This window comes from Choristoneura fumiferana, chromosome 20 (assembly GCF_025370935.1).
Source record: "Choristoneura fumiferana chromosome 20, NRCan_CFum_1, whole genome shotgun sequence".
Taxonomy (NCBI): Eukaryota; Metazoa; Arthropoda; class Insecta; order Lepidoptera; family Tortricidae; genus Choristoneura; species Choristoneura fumiferana.
In genome coordinates this window covers 11,748,434-11,766,799 of record NC_133491.1, presented here as the reverse complement: position 1 = coordinate 11,766,799, position 18,366 = coordinate 11,748,434, and the positions used below count along the sequence as shown (strand labels likewise).

At 37.2% G+C, this 18,366-nt stretch overlaps 1 protein-coding gene across 10 annotated transcripts in view; it reads right to left on the bottom strand.

Annotated features, from left to right (window-relative positions):
- Positions 1 to 18,366, bottom strand: part of trh (PAS domain-containing protein trachealess) — a 270,673-nt gene that overhangs the window by 23,376 nt on the left and 228,931 nt on the right. For all 10 annotated transcript variants that reach the window (XM_074103417.1, XM_074103416.1, XM_074103420.1 and 7 more), the window contains 2 exons: positions 11,577 to 11,653; positions 2,828 to 2,917 (listed from right to left, as the gene is read on the bottom strand). In XM_074103417.1, coding sequence (XP_073959518.1) covers positions 2,828 to 2,917; positions 11,577 to 11,653 — 167 coding nt within the window. The remainder of the gene's footprint in view (positions 1 to 2,827; positions 2,918 to 11,576; positions 11,654 to 18,366) is intronic.

Here is an 18,366-nt window from a genome sequence, read left to right as displayed (position 1 = left end):
TTTAATATAGAAGCTCGAGTTTATCCGAGTCTTATTTACCGGGAAGTTTATGTATTTTTACGCACACACAGGAGCTAAGTGTGTGTTAGGAAAGTGTTTAGTTGTTTGACATTAGCGTGTGCGTACGTAGGTTTGTGTAGGTGTGTGTACGGTTGGCAACATTAGAATGTCGGGCACGCGCGAGCCTCCGTCGCCTACGTGACCGGCATAGCGCATCGTCCCTTTCCCCCCACGCGCTCTCTTTCGCACCACCCCCGAACACCCCCGAATCCCGAACGGCCATGTTGAATTTCCCGGATCTTTTCAGACGGCCTTTTAATTTTGTTATGTTATTTAATTTCGTTTTTCGCGGGCATTAAATCTACGTCAGTGCTTGGTCGTTTTTTTTGCTTTATTACTTTTTGTGTTAACTTGCGTTGGACAGTTTTGGCTGGATGCCATAGGTGTTGAAGTTATGAAGCTTACGACATGCAGACTGAAACGAACTGTATAATTTATGGGTTAGGGTAGAAGTTTGCTTAGCAGTGACATAGTTTCATACTGAGGATAGATGAATTACACAGAAACTGATTTTAGTTCGTTGTTTATACAATTTTTGATCAATGATTTCAACCTTGAGGGAAAACTGTTCAATGGTCATTGTGTTAGTGTCGTTACGGGTGTTGCCGTAGCTTGTGTACCTAGTCAAAGATCGAATGAAACGAGCGATTTACATTTCTTACTCACTATCCCACCAATATAGTAAATGCGAAAGTTTGTAAGTCTGTTTGTTTGTTTGATTATTTGTTTGTTTGTTACTTCATCACGCATACACCGCTGAACCGATTTAGATGAAATTCACACACACACACACACACACATCACGTCTGTATTCCCAAATGGGGTAGGCAGATAGCACACGAAACGAAATTCGGTATACAGTTTGGATTCCGGGGAAGGACATAAGGATTGTTTTTATCCCGGAAAATTCCATAATTCCCGCGGGATAGTGAAAACCGAATTCTATGTGGACTAACGGCTAGTATCATATACTCGTATTTAGTCAGTGTGCTAAGCTACCAGAGTGCTTAATTTTTTTTTAGTTCAGGATCGATCGCCGTTCGGGGAGATAACAATTTATATAAAAAACGCATGTTTGTTCTCGAGTCGTGGGTGTTTAATATGTATTTAAGTACAACCCCACTAAATTTGTGTCAATTTAAATAATTTTGTACTGATTTGTGGTGAGCTATAAAGAGTATTTGTATTGTATTGTTTGAACCGTTGCCTATAGCTTACTTTCGAACTAGGACAATTGGTATTAAGTGTCCCGTGATATTTATTTAATTAATTAGTTATAAAATATTTTTAAATATATGAATAAGTACGACAGAAAGCCTACCTCGTGTCAGTTCACTGTCACTTTGTCTCTGCGAGCACATATCGTTAAATCTCACCCACTTTCAGAAGCCCAGTAACCATTGACAAAAATCTTTCTTTCCTTTTTTTCTTCCCTCAGGACCACGTACAGGCTATAACACACGTGTCCTTATCTCCATCACCGGATGTCTGTTGCGCCGAAATGTGATTTTATCTGCTGACTGTACGTAGGTTGAAGATCGGCCTATTTGAACGTGTTACACTACTGTTATGTGTTTACTATGAAGGTGGGTTATTGTTATGTGTTCACTGTGGCGTTTGTACTTGTAGTTGATTTTATTTTGTTTGTTTATTCGATTATTTTGTGATCCATGCACATTTTCACTATTCATTTCTGTAAAGTTGGATGCCTAAAATGAGAGATCGGTTGCAGTTTTTTGGAGTTTTTACTTCGAAGCCGATTGCAATGGAACAGCGAGACAAACAAACTTATTTATATTGATGCGCGATACTAGCGCCACCACATTTTGTGTTTTATTTTTTAACTAATGAGTTGCATGAATGTCAACGGGCATCGATCATTTTTATTAATTAGCAAGCTATCTAGTTCAGCAGATGAACTATAGATGGCGCTATATCGAACAATTTCAAATCTAAGGTTTCCCAAGATCATTAATGCTAAATAGATACCTACCTGTAATTTTTTTAAACGATTTGATTTGCAATTTTGTACATGAAACTACCGTGAAACTCACTCATATTAAATGATAATGTACCGGATAACTCACGTCTTAAATCGAGCTTAGCTCGACATGTTTCAAATTTGACAGTGGCAATAAAAATGACGATGAAAATGCGGGTAGTTGTACGCTGGTGTTAGTTTCGTCGGGTCGCGCGAGCAGAGCAGTGGCGCGTAGTGCGCGTGTGCGGCAGCCGCTGAGTCGCGATGCTCCTGGGATGAAGAGCTACGAATTAGCCCGAAACATGTCCAGCTAAACTCGATTTAAGACATGACCACGAAACACTATAAATGTAACGCAGAACTGACACAGCTTTAATCTCATGTCAAGATTTCCTGACAAATCTATAAGTACGTTTAATGTCAACTAAGCAAGATATTTTTTTATTTCACAACATAATTGTCATTAAATTTGGATACAGATATTTGATTGGTACTCGACAATTGTCACGAGTTGGTGCAATTAGGGGCCAGGAGACACGGGTTCGACCCGGCACCCAAAAAAAACTTTCTGCGTTTAAAAATTCTGTTAATAAAAACAAATGTGGCAATCCATGGCTAAAGAGTCCTTATGGCAGGTATTGAGTTAATAATCAGAGAATTAAGCAGAGATCCTAAATCTGTGTTAAATAAGCTATCTAATACAAAAAGAATCATGACCCTAAGTCACATAAATACTTTTTTTTAAACATTAAACTCATGTAGTATTACAGTATGAGTATTACTTACTTGTGATAATCCTAAATATATAGAAACAGTTTCAGATATGTACAGGAACCTCCCATCGGCCGCTACCGACAGCGCGAAGCCGTCTAGGGACTGTGGACAAACAAACAAACATTAGAAACATCCATTATTATACTGAAAAAGTGGAAGCGGGCAAGCTAAATGCATTAGACAGTACGGGGAAGAACTTGAATAAATAAATTACGTCTATTTATATAACACAACTATCCTAGACTTGAAACAAAAAAAAACAAAAAAATTTTTAAGCAAAACTGCTTAAAATGGGCAAGATACATAATGATGTTGAAAGAGGTTAATAGACGTCACAGGAGACCGAAGAGCTGGCAGCTTCCTCGGAAAATAATTTACTTAGCTATTCAAAGAGGTAACACTATTTTCTTTACGTATATATAAAAATCGGTCAAGTACGAGTCGGACTCGTACATGAAGGGTTCCGTACCTCCGTAAGTTTTTGTTAAAAATTCTAATACAAACTTTTTTGCTGACTGTTTTTTTTTTTCCCTTGGTTAGCAAATTACAAGTCAAGACAAAATCAACTAGCCCCTAGCAACTGTCGGCTATCACCTTGCCCGCCTAGCAAACAAAAACACTGAAAAAAAAACCACACACACGTTTCTTGTATGAAAAATCCCTTTATTTTTTAACTTTATTTTGTTTTCAGTATTTATATTTATTTATAAAGTACATCCACATCATGTATACCTATTACAGTTTGAGCCATATTATAAACTAGTTACAGGTGGTATTTTATTCCGATATTTATTTATTATTATTTATTGATTTGCGAATAAAAAATTACAGCATTACAGTAAAACCAATGCGGTGTAAAATTATGACATTACAACCGAGCAGGAAAAATGCTTGAATTTTCACCCAGGTGCTTTTTTTCTCCCTAAAATAGGAATTCATAAAGGAATTTTAAAAGGAAAATGCTGCATACACTTCATAAACGCAAAAAAAAAACTATAGTTAACCATATCTGTTTTTGCCTTTACCTATTTAGTTGATTGACAAAAAGATTGGAAACAGTAAATTTTACGGTCTGCGCGCGCGCTCTCGCGTATAAAATCTATCTATTGATATTCCAGTAGAGTCAGCATAATACAGTTTTGTCTATACAATATATAATGATAGGGAACATAGGTAAGTACAGGTTTTTTTTCTTATTCTAAATTATAAGGTTTCTAGGACCACAGAACCCTAAAAAGCGAGTTCAAATTGTTAATTTATTTCATTTTACCAGATTGTGGTGGATAATAATATTATCCATCAAAATTATTATTAATGATTTTTAATAATTAATGATTATTATAATCCATCATCATCATCATCCCAGCCTATATACGTCCCACTGCTGGGCACAGGCCTCCTCTCAGAATGAGAGGGCTTGGGCCGTAGTTCCCACGCGGGCCCAGTGCGGATTGGGAACTTGACACACACCATTGAATTGCTTCGCAGGTTTTGGCCAGGTTTCCTCACGATGTTTTCCTTCGCCGTAAAGCCAATATATATTATAATCCAAAAATTTTTTTTTTTATATTTTTAATAGTTACGTGCTTTTTTCCTGGCTACACTACTTTCATACTCATAATATCCCACTTAATAATCAATTATGTATACCAAATTTGATGTCAGTCACCTGGAAGTGGGTAAAAATTAAATTACAAGATTTGACCCAGCAATAAACAGGGTGAGCTAAATAAAAGTTTGTAATATATTACTTTTTTTTTTGCAAATCGAAATCATGACTATTATGATTGTATTTTTGGTGCGAAACACGGTTATGTTATGGTTTTATATAATTTAGAGCGCTATCTCTTTTTATGCTGTATTAATAGTGAATGAGTTATGAAACGAGTGTTTTGCTGACGCTACTCTGAAAGTAAAACCGGCTTTACATCCAATAGCAATTCCGTGGCTGCGGCAAAAAAGCTAAACAAACACACAGATGATGACGAAAAACGATCACCACGAGCCAAAATGACTAAACTGTCATAAATACACTGGATGAGACTTAAAGCCAATTAAATATTGCAAAAAAAGGAAAATTAAATATTACAATTAAAAAAAAACTCCATTTGTACATCCTTCTTTCATTGATATTTTTTTTAAAGAATCGGCGAATATATATTTTTTTTATAAATAAGGGACGATTAATTTCGGCTTTCAGCTTTTAGGTAAATTACTCGTCGTGAAACCAATTTTATTGAAATAATATTACGGAATCCTACGGAAATTTACGATACTCAAAAATATAAACCATAAACATTTAAGGTATGTGTTATGCTGCACTCTGACGGGATAAAATTGCAGTAATATTCCCTATTATTAAATAATCTTTTCTTTAAAGTCTCTTCCAGTTACAACATTGATTCCGTAAAATATTCTTTAATGAGAGGCACGGTTGACGAAAAACTGTTTTAAATCATGAATAAGCTTTTTTATAGAAAATCTGCGTTAAAACGGTGGCGGATGATAGTCGAAAATAACAATAAAAGTATTGAATATTCATTCTTGATTGGTTTCTGTTGCATCTAACTGTTAACGGCTTGGTGTTGCAGTTTATTAAAAAAAAGGCTGTTTTGCTTTAATAGTAGGGTGCTAATTTTTTAAAAATAATATAGGTGTGTGGTTCAATTTTGGGTAGACCCCTAGGTAAAAATACAACAAGAGCTTAAAACGGGCCATTTTACCCGAGGCGCTAATATAGACATGTCAAGGGGAAAATGGGTTTAATGCTCGAGTTTTACACTGCTTTTCACTTCGATGGCGAGGAAATGATAAAGCAACAGTGGAAACAATTGTTCACTTGGTATGTACAATGGCCTGCATAAGTGGATGGACACCTTACGTTCTATAATCGTTTGAACACGAGAGTTGACGATTTGGTTAGGTGTTCACAAGAAATGAACTAGATGGCGCTGTTAAACAGTTATTATGACATGATCGATATTTTATCCCCGTAACAGCAATGTGCCGATAGCTGAGTTGGTCGGCTGCTTAGATAAACTCGTAAATGATCATAAGTTCGTATCCTACATATCAGAATTGTTTTTTGTTCTTATTTTTTATTTATAAGTTTCTATTTTAATTTTGTAGATAACTGATATGGAAATAAAAAAAAAAAACTGAAAAAAGGATAACGTTGCAACAGAAATAATACACGTTTTGAAGTTTAAAACATAAAATTTTTATTCCTAAAACAATATTTCTATTCATTAAATATTGACGCAGTTATTATATACTATATATTAATTAAATAACTGAAAACCAGAAAGTAGTTTGCGCAGAATCCAGAGTAGAATCGATTACACTATGTTTGAAATCAGGTAGTGTTTGAGTTTTTAAATCCTTTTTTTATTGTGTCCAGTCTAAATATTACGAATTCATACGCCAATTAAATGTTTTAGGGATGTTTCAACAACTAACTTAAAATAAAATGAAAAAATATTTTCTGTATGTCGTGTGAGGTTTTCAGTTATTTTATTAGCACCTGATCAAAAGTTGTATTTTAACATTTTATTGAGGTATTAGCTTAAGTATTCATTTCCGATTCTGGAAAGAGGATTGAAGCTGAACCACAATAAAAAAATAGTATTTGAAAGTAAATTATACCTGAGACCGGGTTATCATAAGACTCGTACGCGTTATAAACTATAATAATTGAAGTTTTCCAGTTTTAAACATTTACTTATCAATAATTGATGGCGTAGATCCACTGTAGTGTGTTACTGACAGTTATAATAAGATTACAGTCATATATTGAACTTTCACACTTATCTCACATAAGTAAACAAAACTATCAAGGTATAATTAAAAGTTTTGTTCATAATAATCAAATAATTACTTTTCATAACAAAGTGATACCTACAGGATCACAAATAAAGATAAATATTTTGGTTCATATAATACAGTGTGCTAGGAAATCAGATGCGGATATTTTAAGGATCGATTATTTGCATCGTCGTTAATTGGTTTCAATTAAATTAAATTAAAAAAAATACAGTTAATTTAATGTTAATGCGAGGATGAATTTTTTTGAACGGAATGGTATTTTTGTATGAAGCAAAAAAATATTACCACATTATACTTAAATAATTTATGTGTATAATTAATTATTAGGTTATTAATTACATACCCTGAAAATATTCCGCACCTTATATATTTTATTATAACATAATTGTTTGAGTATATAACCCGGTCTACACGTAACTATCAATTTTATTTTAATAACTGTTGTAACCACCATGATTGTCGATAACTGCTTGCAAAAAGAATCGCATCGATGCAACTAGATTTTCACACATATTAGAGCCGCGAATACTGTCCCTTATAATTACACAGTGGGCTTCTAACGTTTCCGGAGTTCGCTTTTTTTTGTTATCCCAACGTTGGACATGGTTATAACAACTCATAATTTTTCAATGGGATTTAAATCCGGTGATCTGGCAGGCCAAGGAACGACTTTAACATTATTTTTGTGTTGATTAAACCAGTCTTGCACAATATAACTGTTTTTATCTGTAACAATATAAATAAACATAAAATAATATAACGTAGATATCATTTTAATGAAGAAGTTGGTAGGATGAACGTAACCAAAAAAAAAACTCACATTAACATTTCTCTAGAAATTTCCGACATATTTTTTCCTTCTTCATATAAATTAATAATTTCACAACTTTTAACCATCTCAATATTGCGATGAGAACTCATTTTAAAGAATAATTACGATAATCAGCAGATTCAACTTGAAAGAGACGATCAAACGATGTTGCAAGCAGCTGAAAAAGTAGCAAAATCTTTGTAATAAAAACTTAGCCTGGTAGTTTGAAGATCTTCAGTCTACCCTCTTTTAATTTCGTTAAACACGCATGACTTACCGATTAATTTTAAGACGACCCGATATAGATCCGATTTTCATCGCTTATGATAACAGTAATATGGTCAAGTGGTTATGAACTTCGTTCTTCGTTCGTATGTCACAAGTTCAAATCCCACCAGGCGATAATATTGAGTTTGTGTTTTTGTAAATTTACTGCTAGATTTGGAGATTACTAAAGTTGACACTCATTCGCAACATGGGTCATCATAAATAAAGAATTTCATTATCATCAGCCTCCCAGCCTATAGATACACGTCCCACTGCTGGTCACAGGCCTCCTCTCAGAATGAGAGGGCTTGGGCCGTAGTTCCCACGCGGGCCCAGTGTGAATTGGAAACTTCACACACACCAAAGAATTGAACAAGAAACGATAGTAATGCGAATAATAATATTCTCCTTCTCTTACGATAAGTACGAAAGAGACAGAAAATGTCGTTACGCGATTCGCGGTATCATCCCACGGTGTCCCACCCAGGCAGGGACATAATTTAGTTACTACGGCAGCGAAATATAAAATTTCTAACATGAGTATAAAATATTTTTTTAAGGTCAGCGCCAGCGCCATCTAGTGAGATATTAATAAACTAACTAAGTTAGTAAATAAGTAAATACCGCTAATACACTTCAAACACATAGATGGCGCTGTTTCTCGCGTCAGACGATTATGTTTTGGAATTGTCCATCGACTTTTGCAGGCCATAGTACGTTTTATTTTTCATGCATTACTATATAATTATAATTTTTGTTTCATATATTTATTTTGATTGATTTGATTGTTTTTTTAGTTTAATACAAAAAAAAATACTTATATAGAAACTTTTTTGTTTGTGGCTGTTGACACCCTGATTACCTCTTGGTCTTAGACGAAGATTTTATTTTATGCACTAGAGCATAAAAAGTCATTTTATGTCGCCTAAAAAACACGAACTTTACGAGCATGAGAAGTGAAAATTACATTTTATCCTGTCAGTTAGATTATTAGAAAATATTGCCCTTGTATTTTTTCTTTTGTCAATCAAACAAAAATGACATAGATGAAGCGCGTCAAAGTTTAGGAGTGGCCTTTTACTCCGTGACGTCACGCCGTGCTAAAAAGTGTCTCCGTTGGTTCTTGTGATAATCGCGAACATACAGACAGACAGACAGGGCGGCGGACTTTGTTTTATAATTATGTATCACCAGCCGGAACAGTCCACTGTTGGACAAAGGCCTCCCCTTAGAACGCAACGATGAACGACAACTCGCCACTTGCTTCCACCGTTTGCCTGCAACTCTCGCAATATTGCATCCCAAACGACATACGAAATTTTGTTGGCGTTTCGAAACGTTATGTTTCGCTTCAGAAGCTTTTGAACGTATCACATTCATTTAAAATAATAGTTCATAATATTGCAATGAAGAATGAACAGTCATTGTCACATTTCATTTTATAGCTACTTAACCCTAAATAAACAGCTATATTGAAATATCACGGTAGCTATATCTACAAACAAGCACAACGAACCGAAGAACTAATTAAAACCCAACAATGAGTTCAAAAGTTGTTTACTTTCGTCACCGCCAAAAAAAGCGAATCGAATACCTTTCATACACGGCGAACTTGACATCTTGCAACACCGACCGACTTTACCTTTGTCCACACAATACCACACACTTTACGAAAACCAATCTAATATTTCGTCGATTTCACTCAAATTTCATAACCAAATTAATAGAATACACTAGTTTTCTGATATTGTTGTCAAACAGTCACGTAGATTATCGATTTGTGCAATTTAGCCGTAATTACGGTGTGGGTGTTGTGGTTTTCTATTCTGCTGAAAAGGCTGAATACGTGATGCCTTGGTCAGTTTTTGCTGGATCGCGAGACTTTAGAAAAACAATGATACGTGCGTAGAGCGAGGCTTTGTTTGTGTTCTCCTTATTACTGTGTTAAGTAATTCGCGGGGTTCATTCTGCTATTTGTTGTCTAGGTCAATTAGGTCAGCGATAAGGGAGCATTTTTCGAGCGTTTCAATCGCCTTTCGTTTAATTTTTATGAATTGGTTGTGGATTTTGATGTAATTTTCGATTATTTGATAGAGTTTCCGACTTAGCCAAGCGAATTAGCTGAAGTGGAAATGGGCAGGCCGTAAAGCACGGAGAACAGATGGCCGTTGGGGCCGAAAAGTTCTCGAGTGGAGACGGCGGATCGGCAAGCGCAGCGTAGTACGTCTATAGACGAGATGGACGGATGACCAGGTTAAAGCCGCGGGTTCATGGTGGATGCAAGACGCTGCCAACCGAAGTAACTGGAGTTCTGAGAGGGAGGCCTATGTCCAACAGTGGACGTCTTACGGCTGAGATGATGATGATGATGTTAGAACTTCAGTAGTTCTACCAGATAACTGAAAAACTATCAAATTCTCCTGCCATTTTTACTGTGAATTCATGTAATGTTTGTCTATTAAACAAAAATGTATGAAGATATAGCCAAAGTTCCCCGTGACGTTATGGGTACCTACCCCCGAGTTTTGACGGGATTCATCTTCGTAATTTTTTGTTTGATTGACAAATAGTTATTTGTGTCACAAGGGAGCAAAATGGTGTTTTTGCGAAGGATTCTACAATAGACTCCTGAGCGTAATGAAGGAGTCAATTGTTAACGCCCAAGATGAAAATAATTTTGCTCCCGAGTGGCTCATACAACTTTTCACACCGAGCATTAAGAAACTTGAAAAAAAATATATTCTACATATTATTAAAGAACAACCAGCATAGAAAATGGCGTGGCTTTACAATTATCAACTTCAAAAAATGGCATTGCAAAATAAAACACTTAGAAAAGCCTTGAACAGAAAAGTTGCACTTTGCTCCCTCTCGTCAGGGAGGAAAAGTTACTTTTCTGAAGGAGAGGTGTGAAAAGAAAATTGTCCAATATTTTCTTATATATCCAACTTAACTGATGGACTAACTAGATTTTTCTTCTCAGGTAACCACCCAATTCTCAAGTGATCACTTCGATACTAACAGAAATACGCTTGTTAGCAGTCGTGCCACTATAATTACCTACAGATAGCGCGCGAGTTGAATGCATTCGGGGCCTGAGGTGAAGAGCGGGAGCTTCTCCCCCCGCTATCCACACGCCCCGCCTCAGTCGCCTTTAGCTTAGTCCTGTCCGGCCATGATAGCTGTCGTAGACATATCGATCGCGCTAAAACTTATGTTGCATCCCGTATTATTTTTGTTTTTAATGATGACTGATCCAAGTCAAGTTCTCGTACATCGTTTCCGTTTTTTTTTTGTTGACGGTTTAATCGAGTTACATCTATCGTGTTGAGTCACGTTGCGACCACGATGGATGAAACAAATAAAAGGTTAGGTGCTAAGTCCTGTTTATATACATAATTCTGTTTAAAGCGCGAAAGTTCTCTTACAAATTTATCGATATACCTTCTGTATGTCGATAAATTCGTTATTATTATAATAAGGTCGCAATCGCAACTCTATCGCAGTCCTGCTGCGAGATTTGCGGGCAAGCAGTGGATGCAGGCAGCAGGGCTACCAAGAAACTCGAAACTCGAAGTTCGTGTCGTGCGGTCCCTCTGACACTTATACTATTTAATACGAGAGCGAGAGGGACGGTACGATACGAACTTCGAGTTTCGTAGTAGCCCTGCTGGGGCGTTCATTGAGGGTATGGCAGCGCTAGCGTTGCCTACCGTACTGGGGTGGGCTAGCAGCTGGAATTTATCCATTGATGCCAATGCAGGTAGCAAGACGTTCATTGATGCGTTCTGGGTTCCGTCTTTGTAACAATGGGGATCTTCCGGCTGAAGAAAAGTATTGAAAGAAATGAGTCCTTACCTGGAGTATATGTGTGCCTTGGTGCTGCTCGAACAGTTCCATGGCGAGCCCGACCGCTGATCTTCGGTTCTGGGCTCCTGAAACAATGTACATAAAAATTAAAAAATTGAAACTTACTCAACTTTAAAGTGTTTTTTTATCGGGCGTCCCTATTTCTGAAAGTTAAACTTAAGTTTTTTTTTATGGTATATCGTATATCGGATCGCCTGATGGTAAGCGATTACCGTCGCCCATGGACACCTGCAACACCAGAAGAGTCACAAGTGCGTTGCCGGCCTTTAAGGTAAGTTAAAAGTTGGTTTGAAAAAAAAAAATGGTAGTCAGTATATTAAATAAAGAAGTTTACAATAGTGGCTTGCTTGAGAATTATTAAGAGTTTAATTAAGAGCAAATAGCAGCCTAACTCATAAAGTACACCGACTTGGAAAGTTTCGTACTAAATACAAAATTTATTTTTCGTAACGGCTACGGAACCCTATCCTGGGCGTATCCGACACGCTCTTGGCCGGTTTTTTCTTAAGAAACTCATAACCAACCTAAGCCGCGTATCATATCAAAAACAATAAGTCCCAGCTAACGATCGTAAACCCGCCGCCTGCGCAACCCGACACCGCGAGATACAATCGGACAGGGACGACGGTAGCTGACGTATGTTCACGCCGGCTTGGAGACAGCAGTAGTGTGGCGTCGAAATATTCGGTAGACCAACGGAAGCAAGAAAGACTATGCTTTATATCAATCCAATTTATAAAAAGTGTAAACTAACCGATTTCACCAAAATTCTTGTATAAACGCCCACTGGATCGAATCAATAACACATTCATCTATGATTCGTGTCTTTTAACTAGACGTCTAATCAATTTTTTCACCAAAATTCACTTGATTTCAATATTAATTTTCATTTGAAAAAATTTCGTGAAAATCTGATTTTATTTTCTTGAATGAAACATGCCCATGGGTATAATCTGTAGTAGCATATACTAGCTAGATGGTGGAAAATTTTACATTTTAAAAATGGATTAATGTTCGACTTAAAAAGTGATTCTTATTTAGTTAAGTACCTTAAAATAAAAATAAAATACTGCTTTTATAATTGAACAAACAGCCTTTGGAATTAAAACAAGTAATATAGACAAAAATACTTTGACCTTCTTTGATTAATTATTTTCCGATAGGTTCTAGGTTTTCACTTCACTAGATAGATAGATAGAAACTTTAATCCTCATAACAAAATAATACACTAAATGTCTGTGGTCGGGTAAATGGCGTCTTTGTTTACACTTTTCATAAATTGGATTGAAATACGATATACCTATATGTAAGTGGAGTGGTGTGAGTGTAAATGGAGTTGAAGTTCAATATTTTTACCTTGCTTCTCTGTTATCTACCAAACGTGCACTATACGGGGCCATCTATAAATAATTATCCGGTTATCGCTATCCCACGGGAACTGTGCAATTTTACGGGATAAAACTATCTGAATACCGAATTTCATCTAAATCGGTTCAGCGGTTTCAAAGAAACAAACAGACTTACAAACTTTCGCATTTATATATTACATTAGCAGGACTTCATAATTTAGGAAGTTGAGTGGCATTCATATTTGGTACCCATAAATGTACTGTATATAACCTAACCAAAAAAAAAGTTGGAAAACCCCCGACTTTGTCACTTCAAAAGTTCAATATCTCAAAAACGTCTGAACCAATTTTGATGAAACATATATCTAAGAACCATCGCCAGAAAACCTGAATTCAAATAAAAAAAAGCCGCATTCAAATCGGTCCGCCCGTTTAAGAACTACGGTGCAACACACAGACAGAGAGACAGAGAGACACACATAACGGTCAAACTTATAACACCCCTCTTTTTGTGTCGGGGGTTTAAAATACGACAGGATGCAGGACGGGATAAAATGAGTTTTAAATTTGGAAAATTCGTACCTATTAAAAACCGTTAAAATCATGTCAAGAGCAGTGGAAACGGGTCGGTATAGCGTCACGGTGACCGGAACATTCGCCTCCTAATGTTTACGTAACAAACGTGAAGCAGCGTAATCGTAACATCGTGTATGTCCGTCCGTCACGACACAAACTCACGAACTGTGTGTCCTTGCGTCAAATGGACCCGACATTTTGTTACTTTTAACACGAGTTTACGTTTGATCTTGGGGCATAATCACCCGGCGTATTTTTTACGTATAGATGATTGTAAAAAAATATCTGCAATAGGAAACTGAACGACCTACCAGGGTAGAACCTTTGTGCTACTAATGTCATGTTATCATCCCATGCATTTTCCAAAGAAATCATAGCGAAATTGATTACGAAATGGTTCCACCCTGGTACGTGATTCGTTTCCTTTACTGTACATAGTTCCCGTGGGTGGGAGCGCGGTGAACGAATTTTTAACCCCCGACGCCAAAAAGAGGGGTGTTATAAGTTTGACCGCTATGTCTGTCTGTGTGTCTGTCTGTCTGGGACACCGTAGCTCTTAAATGGATAGACCGATGTGAATGCAGTTTTTTATTGGAATCAGGTTTTCTAGCGATGGTTCTTAGACATGTTTCATCAAAATCGGTTTAGCCGTTTTTGAGATATTGAAATTTGAAGTTACAAAGTCGGGGGTTTTTTAGCAGACTATCAGAAACGAAGAACTGTCATCTCGCTGTCAGGACGTAGCAGTACTGAGATCTTAGTGTGATTGTCATTCTTTCTGTCACACGGTATAAGACGAGGGTAGAAAGAGACGGTGATTGCGATTGCGAACGTCAACGCGTTAGACAGTACGGGCTCTGCGGGGCTACTACGAAATTCGAAAATCGAAGTTCGTGTCGTTCTGTCCCTCTGACGCTTATACTATTTAATACGAGAGTGAGAGGGACAGTATGATACGAACCTCGATTTTCGAACTTCGGAGTAGGCCCTCTGACTTTAAAGCTGGTCATCACCAACGGTTCAGAAAACACACTTTAGAGGGCTTACTTGTTCTCCTGAGTTCTGTGTTACTGTATTTAACACGCAAAGTTTATTTTTAAATTATTCCTCATTCTATCTAGATTCTTAACTAACCTTCGCAACAGTTGAATAAAACTTGCTGTTTTAATATAAATATGACTGTCGGATCGCGACGTCGTAAACATTTCTGAAGACAACAAAACATAGTTCGCTATGACTTTATACAAGTTTGGGGATACCATTAACTGCAAGTATAGCGGACAATCCTCATTATTAAAGAAAATGCATTTTTATGTCGAAAATACAAACTGAGACATGGATGCAAAGAAAAAACCGAAAAAGTGACCAGCACTGGGAATCGAACCCAGGTCCTCAGCAATCCGTGCTGCGTGCTATAACCCCTACACCACTGCTGGACAGGAATCTAGACACGAATTTTTCCTATGCATCCATGTCTCAGTTTGTATTTTCGATATGGTTTCACGGGATACCCGTCAAAGTAACAAATTTGGAGTTGAAATAAAAAATACAAAAATACTCCAAAAAACCAATCAGCATTTTTATGTACTGATATTGACAGAGAATAATTTATTTATATTCGACCGTCACTCAAAACAAAGCATCTTTTCCGCTTTATGAGTATTCTCAATAAAATTAACTTAGATTTTTATGTATGAATGAATAGAGCCAACAGCATCACCTACCTGGGTGGAACTTTTGTGCTACTAATGCCATGTTGATATGCAATACATCTGCCAAAGAAATTATAGCGCAATCGATTATGAAAAGGTTCCACCCTAATAAGTAATTCAAATTATTCGACTATATGTATTGAACTCTTTATTGTACATGAAACTTAAAAAAGAATCAAGATGTATGGTCTTTTCATAGTGACCCACTTGCTCGTTACCCTGTTATAAAAAACCTGCCAAGTGCGATTCGCGCACTATGAGTTCCGTACGAATATGTAGGTATCTATGAATATTCAGTGTTAGCAGAGCCCGGTTTTAAGCAAAATATACGCAGCTTGCGGTCGTTTTAGATTGTTTACTGACACAGGTGGAATGACATAAGAAATAAGAATAAGATTTACAAGAGCGACCTATACCACATTTCAAGTTTCCAACTAGGACGATTGTAAAAAGGTCCTAAATCGATATTATAGGATTAATTTTTGCCGACGAACCCTAAAAAAAGCTAAAAGTCCCCACTGCACTGCCACGGAACCGCAACAAAAACATTATATAACTTTTTTGTACCTGTTTCTGTGTTCAGCGGAGTTCTTAACTTTGTCCAATGACCGCCTTCTTTCTTTAACTGCGTGGTCACCCTACTTGACTGCAGTCGCAGTCGGCGTATCAAAGCTCGCGTCGTTGAATTAAATCGTCATAAAGCACAGGCTATCGCGGCATCGGGCCCAATTCGCGTGTGAACCCGGCTTTATGCATGTCAAGCTATATTCTGTTTGTGCCTATTTTTAAAACAACAAAAAATAACAACTAGCAGACTGTATCATCAAACATTTTTTTATAATGTCTTTCGTGATTTTCACTCATAGTCAAAATACCACGCACAGGACTTATCACGCTAACACACACGAGTAATATTTACCGTGACGTTTCGGCAACATTACAGTCTACTCGTGACCACGGCCACTGTAATGTTGCCGAAACGTCGAGGTAAATATTACTCGTGTGTGTAAACATTTTTTAATCCTTGTGTAAATTTGCCTTTATCAATCCAAATGGGTCAGTAGAAGTTAAAAACAATGAGAGATGGTGAAAAAAAAAATTCAAAATTATTTTTATCAAATGAAATAAAAAATAGCTGGCAGCTCGAATAATTAGAATACAACGAAGAAACGCTGCCAGCCCTTTGAGCACAATGCCAAGGGGGGCATTGCTAGATTTAATTTATAGCAACTAGTTTTGAGAGTTGCAACCGGTAGATGCAAGTGACGAGTGAACGTTCGTTGTGGCATTCTATGGGGGAGGCTGTTGTTCAACAGTGGACGTCTTCCGGCTGATGATGATGATGATGATGATGACAGGGACCCAGTCCAACTACAACAACCATATGCTGATTCCGGAATAATTAAAAAAACATTGTACAGTCGATATCGAAAATACAAACTGAGACATGGATGCACAGAAAAACCAGAAAAAGAGACCAGCGCTGGGAATCGAACCCAGGTCCTCAGCAATCCGTGCTGCGTGCTATAACCCCTACACCACCGCTGGACAGGAATCTAGACACGAATTTTTCCTATGCATACATATCTCAGGTTGCTTATTTCAACTACGCTACTTATGCAGCAGCACTAGCGACATCTATGTTCCACTCTCATCGAGAGACGTCACACTCTTTCGGAACCAACCGCTCACCCAGACAAGAGATGTCGCTACTAAGCAATCAAATTATGATTGGTTTTTTGGAGTCTTTTTGTATTTTTTATTTCAACTCCATATTTGTTACTTTTACGGGTATCCCGTGTATCCATATCGAAAATACAAACTGAGACATGGATGCACAGAAAAACCAGAAAAAGAGACCAGCGCTGGGAATCGAACCCAGGTCCTCAGCAATCCGTGCTGCGTGCTATAACCTCTACACCACCGCTGGACAGGAATCTAGACACGAATTTTTCCAATGCATACATATCTCAGGTTGCTTATTTCTACTACGCTACTTATGCAGCAGCACTAGCGACATCTATATTCCGCTCTCATCGAGAGACGTCACACTCTTTCGGAACCAGTTGGTTCAACCAACCGCTCACCCAGACAAGAGATGTCGCTACTAAGCAATCAAATTATGATTGGTTTTTTGGAGTCTTTTTGTATTTTTTATTTCAACTCCAAATTTGTTACTTTTACGGGTATCCCGTGAAACCATATCGAAAATACAAACTAAGACATGGATGCACAGAAAAACCAGAAAAAGAGACCAGCGCTGGGAATCGAACCCAGGTCCTCAGCAATCCGTGCTGCGTGCTATAACCCCTACTACGCTACTTCTACTACGCTACTTATGCAGCAGCACTAGCGACATCTATGTTCCGCTCTCATCGAGAGACGTCACACTCTTTCGGAACCAACCGCTCACCCAGACAACAAACAAATAACAAACAACACAAATTTGGAGTTGAAATAAAAAATACAAAAAGACTCCAAAAAACCAATCATAATTGTACAGTCGAGTTCTTATGCTTCTGAGCAAAAATTCAATCTAAAATATCTCAACACATTTCTACGCCGGTAACAATAAAGTCGCGTTCGCGTAATATTTTTGATAAAAATTTTGCTCTAAGTATAAGAACTAGTCACTATTGTACCGTTTTTGTCAAACTTAAAACCTAAAATTGGTAAAAGTGGTTCCGAAGCGGTAACATTAACGTTTCGTGTGCTCTGCCTACCCCATTTGGGAATACAGGCGTGATGTTTATGTGTGTGATAAGAACTTGATAGTACATAATAATATGAGTATATCGTCGTCGTTCTTTGCAAAGATCGGCTAAATCAGCCATGTAAGGGCTAAACATCCCAGCCCATCAATACTTTTAGCAATATGCAGACTCAAGTCACTGTAGGCACTGTAGTCGAAAACGGCTAAGTATTACTAATAATAATATGAGTTTAATAAATCCCAAAAGTTAACCAGCAAATGAAGGATTATTCCCACCAAATTAAGTGCAAATAGGGCCATTCCACAACACCGTAGACGATTTTTTTTACTAAGCCTGCTAAGACTCTGTATAATTTTCTCATTACGGGAAACGCTGGGAGTCAGACAGTTGGTATTGCGGCCATTTGTAAGCAAAAGTTCATAAAAGA